A 14,626-nucleotide genomic window follows, 5' to 3' on the forward strand; every position below is an offset into this window, starting at 1 on the left:
CTGTGGTTTCAGCAGCCATGAATTTGTCCAATTTCCTGGGCTGGTGACCGTCTCACTGCCTCCTGTGGGAGTGAGTTCCATAGTTCAACTCTGCGCTGCATGAAGAGGTCCTTTCTTTGGTCCTCTCCCAATCTTTCAACATTCAGCTTCGCTGGACATCCATGAGTTCCAGTGCTTGGAAAGAGGGAGAGAATACTCCTCATGATCGCTATGTGTTACTTCCAGGACCCGAAGCCTCTGAATTCCAGTGGCTGGGGAGCAACCAAGGGAGAGGGCTGCTCCTGGGCTCATGTTCTGCTTCTGGACTTCGCTGGGGCATCTAGTTGGCAAGGATGAGATCAGGATGCTGGGCTTGATGCCCCCCCCAGCCTGATCCAGCAGGGCTTTGCTTACATGCGCTGCCTGTGGGATGCCGGTCCGGATAGGCCTCTGGTTGGATCCCTGTGGCCATCACTCTGAGGCTTCTTGATGTGAATGTTTCCAGGTTTGGTTGCTGAGTGGATGGAGGACGAGAAGGAGCAGCCAAGAACCATCACTATCCCCCTGGAGACGTATTGGCAGGGCTGCGTCAGGGATCAGGATGAAGGCCTGGAGGTAACACAGGTTCAGAGGGGACTTTGGACTTCAGAGCAGGGGTGCCTGACCTGTGGCCCTGCCAGGGCCAGACTAGGACAGAAGATGCCACCCGACTCCTCCTCACTCTGCCACCACCTAAGGCAACTTGAGGCAGCCGGGGGAAGCCCTGAAGGTGGCGGGAGAGGGAGCAGGGGGAGGGCGACGGTGGAGGAAGAGGCACAGGAGGCAGCAAGCGGCTCTGGAGGTCAGATCTGCTGCTCCTCCAGCTGCCCCCAGCAAGCAAGCCCTGAGCCCAGCGGATGCTGCCTGACTTGGAATCACCCCCTGAAATTGATGGATGGTGGATTCAGGAGAGTCCAAAGAAAGTCCTGAGCAAAGCCCCCAGCAGAATTTCCTCCCAAGGCACATTCCAGCTGCAAAAGGGAGGTTTTCCTCAGGGCTACAACACACCTGAAAAGGGTTGCATTCTCCACACACAGCTTCCTTCTCAAAAAGAAACATTATCAGCCTTGAAGAAATCCTGTGCAGTTTAACAGCCACATTGCAGGAAGAATTTGCAACCAAGGCTTTTCTCATCAGCCCTTACTAAGTGAGAGAAGCTGAGACAACCAAATTTCTCCCTTTCCCACCAAATTTTTAAGCCTCGGGGTTCAGGGCTGAATTTTGATCTGCAGTTCAACCCTGAAACATGACACATTGAGGAGGAGTGGGGCAGCATTTGTATCGGGCAAAGGTGGTAACTCCCTGGGGGGCAGCCAGCGGCCTTGTTCCTTAAGGAGCCCATAGCTCTGTGTGTGTGTGTAGCTGGGCACTTTTCACGGGGTGAATCAGCCACCATTTTGTACTGAAGGAAGTATAGGCTGTCCACACTTAGCCTGAGAGAAGCACAGGCCTTGGCCTCCCAGAGAAGATGGTTCGCTCCGTAGTCCGGGACTGCGATTAGCGGAAAATGTCCTTTAGCTCTTTGCCATCTGACTCTTATTTTCCTTTCTTTTTTCTGAAATTTCCTTTCTCTCAGGCCTCCGAGAGAATTGGCTACCCTGTGATGATCAAGGCTTCGGAGGGAGGGGGCGGCAAAGGAATCCGGATAGTGGAAGCGGCAGAAGAGTTTCCCACCCGCTTCAGACAGGTGAAAGCTGCCGTGGTGGATTTATTATTAATTTACCCCGCCCTTTTCTCCACTTAACAATTAAATGTTTAATTGTTTGTTTACGGTTAACTTGTTATGTTAATGTGGCATTCCTGTATTAATTAATTTAATTTCATAGAATGTATATGCCACTTGATTGTAAAACAAACAAATAAACCATCAAATCAGTTTGCAAAGAGAGTTAATAAAATTATAAGTAAAAACAATTCTTTGAAAGATAAAATCAGCAATAAACTGCAATAAATGAATAAAAAATACATCAACATTCCACATATCTAGGTAGGCTTGTCTAAACAATAATGTTTTTAGCTGGTGCCAAAAAGAGTGCCTGGTGTAAATAGGCAGGGGGTTCCAGAGTGCAGGTGCTGCCACACTAAAATATCCATTTTATAATCTTATAATCCATGCAAGTGCCACTTCAGAACATTTGCAACTATCTGAGTTTTTGCTTCATGTATGAAAAGTTTCCATAGCCAAGGACAAAGCATGTTGACTGCTAGGCTTCCTTTTGGAAGTTGAGGCCGGGGTATGCTACAAATACACTAAAATGAAATTCAGATGCTGCTCTTTGCCGCGGGTGCAGAGAACCTCAAGTCTAGGAGCTGAATATGGCTCTACATTGAGTCCTCTCTGTCTGGCCCTCGGGACTCCTCCCAAGTCGCATTTCTCCACTCCCTCCTTGAGGGCTTTGGCTGGGTGTATCCTGGAACCGTGACAGTGCCTCTTGAGGAGAGCTGTGTGGCGCTTGTGTGGCTTGCAGGTAGTCCAGTGGGCAATGGGAAAAGCCCCCCAGGCTCCACCCACTCTGGCCTCTGGCCCCGCCCACAGCTGGTATGTGGCCCTCAGAAAGTTCTGTTCATGAGGGAATGTGGTCCTCAAGCTGAAAAAGTTCACACAGGACTGGAGAAAGTTTACGATTTATCTGGAAAATATTTGTGATGAACAGACAACGCTAGTTGGATTTAAAGAGACTTTGTGAGGAGAAAGGGTATTGTAAGAGGGAAAAGAGCTGTAAAGATTTATTAACTGGCAATACAAATTACAAAGGAAATGTGAACTAAATTTAAAATTATGAGGATTGTGGAGGGAGCGGGGGGAAGTCCAAAAGAATTTTGTATTATAGTGGATACGAATGTGTTATTTAAATTTGTAAAAGAAAAATTTTCTTAAAAAATTAATTAAAAAAGAAAAAAAAGAAAAAGGTTTTCCGGCCCTGCCTCCCAAAAGCTGCACAACAGAGAATCCTTAAACCTTTGGTTTCTTCAGAATATCTGAAAATGTGTTCACATTTATTAAAATTGGCAGATCTGTACTTTGGGCTTTCCTGTGGAAAAAAATTGGGCTTTTTCTCCCAATGCTGAATCCAGATTAAACACATGGGTTGTTTTAATGTGTTCATAACAAACAGCACAAATGTTGCTTCCAGCGTTGCCGCCTGCCATGGAGTTTGCCCTTGGAGAGGCATAAATCATTAACAGATGTGAATCAGTCTGTGACGTCTGCATTCCTTTAAGGCAGGAGTTTTCAGTAGGGTGCAACTTTGACGATTTGAAAAACCACTTTGGTTGACTAAAAAACGCCTCTGATTAACTGAGCAGCATTTACTGTGTTTGTTATTAGCATGAACATGGCTTAGAAAGGATGCTCCCTGTTCACTCCTGCACAGGGTGGATGCCTCTCCTAAGCTGCTGCAGTATATATGTTGCAACAATTTATTTCTTAGTGTTTGGGTTTTATCACATGCACATTCAATTCACTGGCCTCATACAACTACCTGGTGTATATGCAGTCCTATGCATATTTACTCAGAAGTCAATTCCATTAAATTCAGTGGAGCTTACTCCCAAGCAAGCACCCTGGAAATTGTTTGTTCAGGTGATGGCTCACATTATCAGGCCAGCTCTCCAGGGTGAAATCTCTGTTGTGAAACCCCTGTGCCCAGCAGAAGCGTCCTGGCATCTGTCTGTACAGTGTGCTTTTGTGCCTCTGTGTTCTTTGAGTTTTGCTCCCTCCCCTGCCCTTTCCTGATCTTCCTTACCTTATGGCCCACACAATTCAGCACCAGTAAACTGTCTCCAGAAGCCTCTCCCCCCCCCTTGAAACTTCGAAACACCGAACTTTGGGTGTCTCATAGCCTTGTCCTGTCCTCCGCTCACATCCTTCCCCATCACATCCTTCCCCATTGAGTAATGCTGCTCTGGAATGTACCTGGAAGGCCATAGCCAACATGACTTGGCTGCTGTACTCCATGCTCTGGTAACTTCCAGACTGGCTTGTTGTAATGCATGCATCACTTTCTACAACTCAGAAACTCCCAACTGGCCCCAAAGGCAATGACCAGGTTATGGACTGCTTTGGATTGCTTTGTGTTAATTGGTGGGTTTTTTGTCACGCACACCCATCTCAGCTTCCCCTCCTATCCAGCTGGTGTGGATTGTGTAGCATTGATTCCTGCACTGCGGGGCCTTGGACCAGATGACCTTTTGGGTCCCTTCCAGCTCCACAATTCTATGATTCTGTGATTCTAGGTGCAGAGTGAGGCTCCAGGCTCTCCGATTTTTGTGATGAAGTTGTTGCAGCACGCCCGTCACCTTGAGGTCCAAGTCTTAGCAGATCAGTATGGGAACGCGGTTTCGTTGTTTAGCCGGGACTGCTCCATCCAAAGGAGGCACCAAAAGATTATTGAAGAAGCTCCAGCAACTGTAGCAGCAACGTCTGTGTTTGAATACATGGAACAGGTACACACACCTGAGTTTTCCAACAGGGTCATAGCTCTGTGGTAGAGCACCTGCCTTGCATGCAGAAGGTCCCAGGTTCCATCCCCAAGGATTCCCAGGTAGGGCTGAGAGAGACTCCCAGTCCGTGTAGACAGCACTAAGCTGGCTTGGGCCAATGTTCTGATTTGGTAAAAGGCAGCTTTCTCTATTCTTATTTAAGCTAGCCCTTTATCTGGGACCACAATAACTAGATTCTTATTTTACAGTAGCAGAGAGTGCCTGGTGCTTCTCAGGATTTTTTAGAAATAAAATATGTTTTTTATAAAATGGATGGTGTAATTCATGAGTTTGGACCCATCATGCCAAAAACCAGGCAAAGTCACAGCAAACTCGCATTTTGGTCTGCCATTCTGATTCAAAATGGCACCTGGCACCCAAGCATTGACAGAGACCCCTGTCCCCATCTCCTTGTTTGCACGCACCAAAACAATAAGCAAACTGAACTGCAGCCACCATTCGCAAATCATGTTTTTCTGAGTTTTGCAATGCAGGTATATAGGCAACCCCTCATTTACATAGGTTCAATATGTGCGTGACTGTGCACACATGGATTGGGCAGAGGCAGAACGAGGTGTTTGCAGGCTTTTTCAGTGGTGTTTCAGATATGTGCAATTTCACTGACACATGTGGTCCCTTAGAACGTAACCCCCGTGTAAATGGCCTACGTATATTGCCTATATTGGGGGGAAATGCACATAGAAAATAACAAAGAAAAAGTTGATGCATTAGGGGAACTTGCTTGGGAAATTGTGCAGAAATGACATAACAAAAATTTATATACTGGGTGGAATGTGCACTAAAATGCATATAATTTTTTTGTGATGACTTCCCTTTCCCACAGGCCCACATCCCTGTTTTTCATTTTATTATTTATTTCCCTTTATAGACTGCCTCTTCTCCAAAGACCTCCTCATGGTTCCCTTTTGCCCTCTTCCTCCTCCCCCTCCTTCCTTCACTCTCACAACCACCCTCTGCTGTAGATCAGGCTGAGACCAGGGTCACCCGTAGTACTTTGGGGGTGAGTGTGGATTTGAACCTGTGTCTCCCTAGTCCCTGCCCCAACACTCCGACTGCAGCACCACACTGTTCCTTGTCCCGTGTTCAAATCTCACCTTCACTGCAAACTATTTTGTTTTTTTACTTGCTGAACATATTCCTTATTCTTCAAAATTCAGTTCTCCAAAGCAGCCAATATATCACAATGCCAGAAAAATTAGTCAGAGTTTCAGATAATGTAGACGCGTGCACTTCTCTGGATGAATTGTTCCTGTCACTCTCCCAAGGCCCTGCGTGTTTTATGGAGGCTTATTTTGCATGGCTGCTTTTCTCCACAGTGCGCTGTACGACTTGCCAAAATAGTGGGATACGTGAGCGCGGGAACGGTGGAATACCTCTACAGTGAAGATGGCAGCTTCCACTTCCTGGAGCTGAATCCGCGCCTGCAGGTGGAACACCCTTGCACCGAGATGATTGCTGATGTTAACTTACCTGCTGCCCAGCTTCAGGTAATTCAGATGCTACTAAATGGGGTTTTTGTCCCATGGCCCTCCCCAGCCAGCATGGCCAGTGGTCAGGAAAGATGCGTGTTGTAGTTCCAGCAACATCTGGAGGACCACAGGGGACCCATCCCTGTTCTCTAGGACTAGCGGGAAGCAGGATCTTTGCAGGGACCTAGAAATTTCTAAGCCTGGTGTTGTTCTCATACCACCAAAAGTCAGTCTCTTTAAGGTCTTTTTCATTGTAGTAATTTATTTATTGCATTTTTATCCCATCTTTTCCTCCATGGTGCTCCAGGGTGCCATATGTTCTCCCTCTTCACGTTTATTCCCCCAACCCTCCTTTACCTACCCAGTGAAGTAGGTGAGGCAGAGAGGCAGTGATTCAGTGACTGGCACAAGGTCACACCCAGTGAGCCTCATGGGCAAGGAGGGATTTGAACCCTGATATCCCAGGTCCTCGTCCAGCACACCAGCCACACTGGCTCTCCAGTTGCAGTAAAGAATGTAGGAAGAGCCCTGCTGGATCCGGCCAAGCGCCCATCTAATCCAGCAACCTCCTTCCCACAGTGGCTGGCCAGGTGGGAATGTAGCAGAGAAAATAACCGGAGACTGAAGTGAGCTTGCAGACCCTGGTTAAGAGGGGAACCTGATTAGTGCTAAACATGATTAAGACTTAGTGCACATGTACTCTTCAACTGTGGATGAGTGTATGGGAGCCTGTAAGAGAGAGAAAAAAGGAGTATGGGATTTTTACACGCCGCTCCTAATCTCTTAGCTGCAGTTGAGACTATGGGTTCATCCACACTCCCACTTGCTTTCTGGAATCATAGAATCATAGAATCATAGAGTTGGAAGAGACCACAAGGGCCATCGAGTCCAACCCCCTGCCAAGCAGGAAACACCATCAGAGCACTCCTGACATATGCTTGTCAAGCCTCTGCTTAAAGACCTCCAAAGAAGGAGACTCCACCACACTCCTTGGCAGCAAATTCCACTGTTGAACAGCTCTTACTGTCAGGAAGTTCTTCCTAATGTTTAGGTGGAATCTTCTTTCTTGTAGTTTGGAGCCATTGCTCCGTGTCCGCTTCTCTGGAGCAGCAGAAAACAACCTTTCTCCCTCCTCTATGTGACATCCTTTTATATATTTGAACATGGCTATCATATCACCCCTTGACCTCCTCTTCTCCAGGCTAAACATGCCCAGCTCGCTTCTAGGCACAGGTCTGAGCAGTTACCCCCTTTCCCCACTCCTTTCCCATGGAAAATCCATTCTTTAGTACTAAATTAGAGCAAACATCAATCTGGAGAAAACCCGAATTGCACTTTGCTCTGATTGAGCACCAAAAAGCAGTTTTCTCTTGGGGGAAGCAGAGGGAAAAGAGGAAATGTGAATAAGCCTTTAAGGGTTATCTGCATTCACTTGGCAGTTTATTTCATTTTCCTGTTGTTTCCCTAATTGTTAAGTTCTGGTTTATATTTGAGCTTTCACGTGATGTAAAAGACACTTCCTGAAATATAGTGGAATATAGCACAAGTTTAGCACTTGTTTCCATGTTATTTGCAAATAGATTTATTTTCTGGAAGCAAATATCATGGAAATGAGTGCTAAATGTACACCATATTACCAGAAGTAGTTTTTATGTTATCTGAAAACTCAAATAGAATGCAGAAATTAACAGTCAGGGAAATGTCAAGAAAACAGAATGAACTGCCATGGAATGCAGCCAATATCTTGCCATGTGTTCTGATGCAAAGAAGATAACTGCATCCCATGAAATAAAATGTTTGTAAAAGCATCTGGAAAGGACCCTGAAAGGTCCAAGGAATTCTGTTTCCTTTTGCCCCTTCTTTTCTCTTCCTCCTCTCAGATTGCCATGGGTGTGCCTTTGCACAGACTGAAGGACATCCGAGCCCTCTATGGAGAAGCCCCCTGGGGGGATTCTCCCATTGCCTTTGAGAGCCCCAGCAATGTGCCCGTCCCCAGGGGCCACGTGATTGCAGCACGGATAACCAGTGAAAATCCTGATGAGGTCAGTCATGGAGACTCAAACTGTCCTTACCTGCAAGGAGATGGAGAGGGGATGCTGAGAGAGCTTGGGTCCACATTGCAAGCATGTGGGATGTGAATCCTTTTATCAAGCAGTGTCAAACCTCTGTGCAACAGGAGGAGTTCGCAAATTGCCTATTGTTTATTTATTTAATTTTTTGGGACCCCAGCTTTCCACCTAAGGTTCTGTTATGTTGCTTACAATCTAAAAATGAAATAAAAGCACAATCCAGCAACCATTAAATATGAACATATAACAATGAAGTTTATTATTAAATATTATTATTCAAGATGAAGCAGCAAGGACTAGCAGACGCAGTAAAATACAATTAAGTCCAGGATTGCTTGGAGAAGATCTTGCAGGAACTCAGATGACCCTGCAAGATCTGCAAGAGCCCCCCCCCCCCTTAATGAGGGCACTGCCTGGGCCTTGCCCCTTCAAGCAAGATGGGGAGCATCAAAGTGGACACAAAAAGAGCTTTTAAGCTTTCCGCCTAGCTTGCATTTAACTTGTGGAATTTCAATCATGTTCTACCACGTATGGTTGAAATAATTCAAGTTAAGAGTGAGTGCCTATGATACGATCACACTGTAGTAAAGACCTGGGGACATTAAAGCCCACATCCGGTTTTTCTTAGTACCGGTCAGGTAACAAGTCAGTGACTCTGCTGTCTCATGTTTACCATTTTTGTGGCAAGCTGCCTTTTGAGACCTCACTTAAAAGTTGGCAGGGAAATAAGACAAAAGTGTAAACGCATGTTCTCCCCACTTTCCTGCTCCCCGTGTCTCTCTTTTGCACCTTGCAGGGCTTCAAGCCAAGCTCTGGCACCGTGCAGGAGCTGAATTTCCGCAGCAACAAGAACGTCTGGGGGTACTTCAGTGTGGCAGCCACTGGCGGCTTGCATGAATTTGCTGACTCTCAGTTTGGACACTGTTTCTCCTGGGGAGAGAACCGAGAGGAAGCCATCTCGTGAGTATTTCACTGTCATCAACCTTAGTGGCCTTAAGGAGTTGGGAGCAGGTTACCTGCAAGATCACCTTGCCCTGCATATGCTCACTTGACTGCTTTGAGCTTCAGAATGGGCACCCTTGGAGGTGCCACATAACATTTGTTCCACAATGTGGCCGCACCACACTTTGGAACTCCCTGCCTATAGATACCACTGTGAATCTATACAGTGAATAGATATTCACTGTATTCTTTTTCACACCTGTGAGAACCAGTTTTGTTTAGGCAAGCCTGCCCAGATACATTGAATGTTGGCATGTTGTTTTAATCTGATTTTAGCTTATCACTGAGGTTAATTATTATTTGAATGTTTTAAATAGCTGCTTTTAACTGTTGCATCACCCCTGGCCTTTGGCCATGCTTGCTTGGGCTGATGGGAGTTGTAGTTCAGCAACATCTGGAGGGCCAAAGCTACCCCACCCCTGCAGTAAGTTAAAACAAGAGCCATGATGTTGGGCTGTGAGCTTTCCCCCTCAAATGGCAGTCACCAAAGTGTAGCTTGAGGATAAGGAAATGTGCGGCTTCATGATGTGATGGTAAACTTTTTAGATGATCAGACTGCAATCCTATCCACATCTGTTTGGGAGTAATCCCAACTGAGTGAATGCAAAGGGTTGCCCTGCAGATGTTATTAGGGAGAGGAGAGAAGGAGATGCAAGACTGCCTCTTTTCATACCAGCATTTACAGTAACATCTACCATAATTCCAGGCTGTGATTGGATGATACTTCAGAATGGCCTTGCTTCACCCCCTGATAAATCAAATTTCCAGCTATCTTTTTGAGAAAAGCAAATTTATTGTTGTATGCAGAGTCTAGATAAAAAATAAAAATAAAATCTCCTGAGGCAGATCTGTACCTTAATAAGAAGGGTTATCTTCTCAGAAACTTAGTAGTAGCTCTGAAGGAGCTGTCCATCCGTGGGGACTTCAGGACAACAGTCGAGTACCTGGTCAAGCTGCTGGAAACAGAGAGTTTCCAGGCCAACGAGACTGACACCAGCTGGCTAGATCACCTGATTGCAGAGAAAGTGCAGGTGAGCCGAGCTCCGGGTGCCAGTCATTTATGCCATGCTTCTGAATATATACTGCATATTTTTTATTAACCTTTTGGGATTCAAAGATGTGAGCACCTTAGTCTGAATTCTTTCTTCTTATGAAGAAGTTGTCTGTCTATTGGTCTGCCTACATTATTTTCCCTTCAGGCAGAGAAGCCAGACACTATTCTGGGCGTGGTCTGTGGCGCTCTCAACGTGGCGGATGCTCTGTTCAGGACGTCTATGGATGATTTCCTGCATTCGCTTGAAAGGTAAAGCGCCACCTAAAGGAGTGTTGGGGGTGTTACACCACTCAGCCGCATTTGAGAAACTCTTCCTACTCACCTGGGCTTTGGTGCTGACTTGCAGTCGCAAATTATGTTGCAGGGAGTGGCAGCATAGCTAAAGAGCAGCTGTCCGAGCATAGCAGCAAAGTGTGTGTGTGTGTGGAATGCTTAGAGTATTCTAAAGGTGCTCTGCAGATCTGTCTTCAAAAGATTGTTCTGAAGAGTAACTGAAGGGCGGTGGAGAGGGGAGGAAGAGGATTGTAGGGCAATTTTTGTGCTAAGGTGGGATTGTCTTCCAGGGGCCAAGTACTACCAGCAGCCTCACTTTTGAACATTGTTGACGTTGAGCTTATTTACGAAGGCATGAAATACTCACTCAAGGTAATGCTTGCAAAAGGTTGATCCAAAGGGGAAGGCTCAGAGAGCCAGTTGATTTGTGTGCCAAATGTCCCAGGCTCAGTCCGCAAAGACTACTCCAGTTAGGCTGGGGAAAGGCTCCTGTCTGAAGCCCTGGAGAGCCCCTGCCAGCCAGTGCAGGCAACACTGGGCTACATGGACTAGACACAAGGCGGCTTCCCACTGGGAGTCTTGGTATGCGGGGTGCGGCTTGGGAACTTGATTGGAGAGCAGACTGTACCTGTTGCTTAGGGAGTAAGAAGATAATGAAGTTGTTCATCATGGGACATAAATACAGGTGCCACTACCTGAACATAATCAGTCCTCAGGAAATGGTTTGTCATGAGAGTGTTTGTGTAACAAGTCAACATTTTCTATTGATTCCTATGAGGAAATGTATAATGCTTTTCTGACCACGCAATTTTGTCCCCAAAATGACGAAAAGACCCAGGAAACCCCTCTGAAACCTTGCAAAAAGCAACCAAGGAAGGGAAGAATGCTCTTATTTTCCCCATCTCTCCCCCTTCACCCCCACCATGGTTTCGGCAGGACAGCTGCTGCAGGCCAGCCAAACATGAAAAGCAAGGCTTTCTTGAGGCAGCTTATCTACACGCAGCTTATCTGGCTGTTTGAATATCTGAATCTGCAGTGTGTATTGTGAGGTTGGAAGTGGGCAGGGTGATAGATGGGGTAACTTGGGGGTTTCCTTCCCACTCTGAGGGGAAGATGGGTAAAAAGGCTCCCGTTTTCTTTTTCTGGCGCTTGGGCAGGTTGCTCGCCAGTCGCTGTCTACCTACGTGATCATAATGAACAACACCCACATAGAGATCGACGTCCACAGGTTGAATGACGGGGGGCTCCTGCTCTCCTACGATGGCAACAGTTATACCACGTACATGAAGGAAGAAACGGACCGGTAAGTGGATTTCTGAGCTGCTGCTTCTTGCTCTTTGTGGAATCCAGTTCAAGGCTTAGCAAGGGAGAGAAGCTTTTCCAGGCCATCTACAAGGGAAGAGAGCGGCCTTGTCTGGGCACACGTGCAGCAGCCGTTTGCTCGCAATTAAGTCGCAGTTGCCTGTGATGGAATGGCTAGCAGCTTAGGCTGGGAGCTGTAGGCCAGGGCTGTGCATTCACTTTGGCTGTCAGGTCCTGCATTCAATTCCCAGACCAGATAAGACAAATCTTTAGAAGAGGGAGGAAAGATTAGCATAAAAGCAATAACAGCTCACATAGAAAAAGGGGGGAACTCTAAAGAAAAGCAAAACAACTAGAGCTGCAGTGTTAAAGTTATAAGTAGCTAGATTAATCAACTAAATGGTGCCTCAATTAATTGGGCCGCAGATTTTAATTTTTTTTACATGTGCAAATACTATTTTTAATACAACTATTTATTAAAACTGCTTATATGGTTGGCAGGTGGCAGTGATCTGTTTTAATCTGGTTTTTTGTTATAGCATAAATCTGAAGCAAAAAAAGCATGAGAGTTGGAAGGGACCCCCAGGGGTCATCTAGCCCAACCCCCGCAATGCAGGAATCACACCTGAAGAATCACCCACAGGTGGCCATCCAACCTCTGTTTCAAAACGTCCAAGGAAGGGAGAATCCTCCACCTACTGAGGTTGGGCGTTCCACATCCTGTGCTTGAGAACTATTCTGTACATTCATTGGCAAATTAATCACACACACCCCCCATTAAATTAGTTTAAATATTTAAAATTAATATCTAACTTAAGATTTCTTGGTCACAGCAACTGATGGAAAGATGCAACGGTAAAGGGACACCCTTCTCTCTGCAATGGGTAGCAGTTAACACCCTAAAAGCTAACCCCCCCCCCGTCTCTTTTCGACTCCAGATACCGCATCACCATTGGCAATAAAACCTGCGACTTTGAAAAGGAGAACGACCCAACCTTGCTCCGTTCTCCCTCTGCTGGGAAGCTCCTGCAGTACACGGTGGATGATGGGGGACACGTCTGTGTGGGCCACAGCTATGCGGAAATCGAGGTAGCTCTGGCATTTGGCCGGCTGGGAAGCATTTCTGAGGATGCTCTGGAGCTGCCTTCCCAGCCACCGCATGGCAGGGGCAAACGGGAGCGTATTGGGCGCAATGAACTTTCAGCTGCAGAGTGTGTGGGGATGAGGGGATCATTTCTGGGGTGCCCCCTTTCCCTGGATGCCCCAAGCGCACACTTATTTTGCTGAAGGGCTAATCCAGCCCTGCGTGAATCCAGCTTTCATCCGAGGCCTGTCAGCAAGGGTGAGGAAGCCTCCTGTCACTCTCCAAACAGGTGATGAAGATGGTGGTGACCTTGGCAGTGGAGGAATCGGGCCTCATCCATTACGTGAAGCGGCCAGGTACATTGCTGGAGACGGGCTGTGTTGTGGCGAGGCTTGAGCTGGACAACCCCACCAAAGTCCACCTGGTAAGTGAGCCGAGGCTGATTGGGAAAGGAAGGTGTGTCTGGCTGGGCTCTCTTCCGCCTCTGCTCCGCCCTTCCGGATTCTAAAAGGATTTTCTCTGCTTTCTTCCTTCTTGTGCTGCCCTCCCCAATGTCTCCCCATCCCCACCTCCAGGCCCAGTTGTACACCGGTGGGCTGCCCACTCAACAGCCCCTGCCCATCCTCGGTGAGAAATTGCACCAGGTCTTCCACAACGTGCTGGAGAGCCTGATGAACATCATGAATGGATATTGTTTGCCAGAGCCGTATTTCAGCACCAAAGTAAGGGGGGGGTCTCCTTGTGTGCAAAGACCCTGGCTGGTTTTGCATGTGTGAGTTTTTGTAATATGATTTTTATTAAGATTAATCTAAAACAATACAAACAACAGATCTATCAGTCAAAGCCAAGTCCCACACCCTCTCATGCCAGATGCTTCACTTGTCCTGCACAGAAAGCCAGGAGGTTGTGGGTTGCCCTGGAGGCCAACAAAGTCCCACCGGGACAGGAAGCCTTCTTCTCATCTCCTTCCTGCTGGGGGGAGCGAGGGGGTGGCAGGGCCGAGCCACGTCAGAGGCTGTGCTGGTAATGCGGAATAGGGCTCAGCGGTTCCTGGCAGGAACAAGCCAGGGATCTTCCACGAGCAAAGCAAGGGGGGCCTCCTCCTTGTGCTTGGCAGGCTCCCAGGAAGTCCTGGCCAAAGCTGGCTTTCCTTGTGCAGAACTTCTCTTAATACAGTCATACCTCGGGATAAATACGCTTCAGGTTGAGTGCTTTCGGGTTGTGCTCCGTGGCGACCCGGAAGTAATGGAGTGCGTTACTTCCAGGTTTCACCACTCGTGCATGCACAGACGGTCAAAATGACGTCACTCGCAGGCGCGGAAGCGGCGAAACGCGACCCGTGCACGCGCAGACGCACTGTCGCGTCTTACGTTCTGTTCAGGATGCGAACGGGGCTCCGGAACGGATCCCGTTCGCATCCCGAGGTACCACTGTACTTCCCTTGGGTTGCTTGGCAGTCCCCATACCAATAGAGCCCCTCAGCACAAACTGCCGATGCCCCTGAACTTGCCTTTTCCCAAACTGAATCTGTGTCTTATTTGGGAGGTCCTTGTGTCCCTGATAATTTACTCCTTTTTGATGTTGTTTTTCAGCTCAAAGAATGGGTCTTCAAGCTGATGAAGACCCTCCGGGACCCCTCTCTTCCTCTCCTGGAGCTGCAGGAGATCATGACAAGCATTTCGGGCCGCATCCCGCCATCTGTGGAGAAGTCAATCCGGAAAGTGATGGCCCAGTATGCCAGCAACATCACCTCAGTGCTGTGCCAGTTCCCCAGCCAGCAAGTGAGGGCTGCAGTGGGGAGGGGGAGGGCAGGTGATGCCAGGAGGACTGGGGGTGGGCTGCCTTCAAAGAA

At 47.4% G+C, this 14,626-nt stretch overlaps 1 protein-coding gene across 6 annotated transcripts in view; it reads left to right on the forward strand.

The window, feature by feature from the left end:
- The window catches only part of ACACB (acetyl-CoA carboxylase beta), a 63,202-nt gene that overhangs the window by 20,957 nt on the left and 27,619 nt on the right, over positions 1-14,626 (forward strand). For all 6 annotated transcript variants that reach the window (XR_013832402.1, XR_013832403.1, XM_079949182.1 and 3 more), the window contains exons 9-22: positions 485-594; positions 1,595-1,705; positions 4,255-4,464; positions 5,838-6,008; positions 7,871-8,032; positions 8,856-9,019; positions 9,942-10,092; positions 10,261-10,364; positions 10,679-10,760; positions 11,546-11,691; positions 12,629-12,779; positions 13,064-13,198; positions 13,350-13,496; positions 14,367-14,555. Coding sequence is in view for 4 of the 6 variants with exons in the window: in XM_079949182.1 (XP_079805308.1) it covers positions 485-594; positions 1,595-1,705; positions 4,255-4,464; positions 5,838-6,008; positions 7,871-8,032; positions 8,856-9,019; positions 9,942-10,092; positions 10,261-10,364; positions 10,679-10,760; positions 11,546-11,691; positions 12,629-12,779; positions 13,064-13,198; positions 13,350-13,496; positions 14,367-14,555 (2,033 nt within the window). In the remaining 2 variants the exon portion in view is untranslated. The remainder of the gene's footprint in view (positions 1-484; positions 595-1,594; positions 1,706-4,254; positions 4,465-5,837; positions 6,009-7,870; positions 8,033-8,855; positions 9,020-9,941; positions 10,093-10,260; positions 10,365-10,678; positions 10,761-11,545; positions 11,692-12,628; positions 12,780-13,063; positions 13,199-13,349; positions 13,497-14,366; positions 14,556-14,626) is intronic.

Source organism: Podarcis cretensis (genome assembly GCF_951804945.1).
Source record: "Podarcis cretensis genome assembly, chromosome: 13".
Lineage (NCBI taxonomy): Eukaryota > Metazoa > Chordata > Lepidosauria > Squamata > Lacertidae > Podarcis > Podarcis cretensis.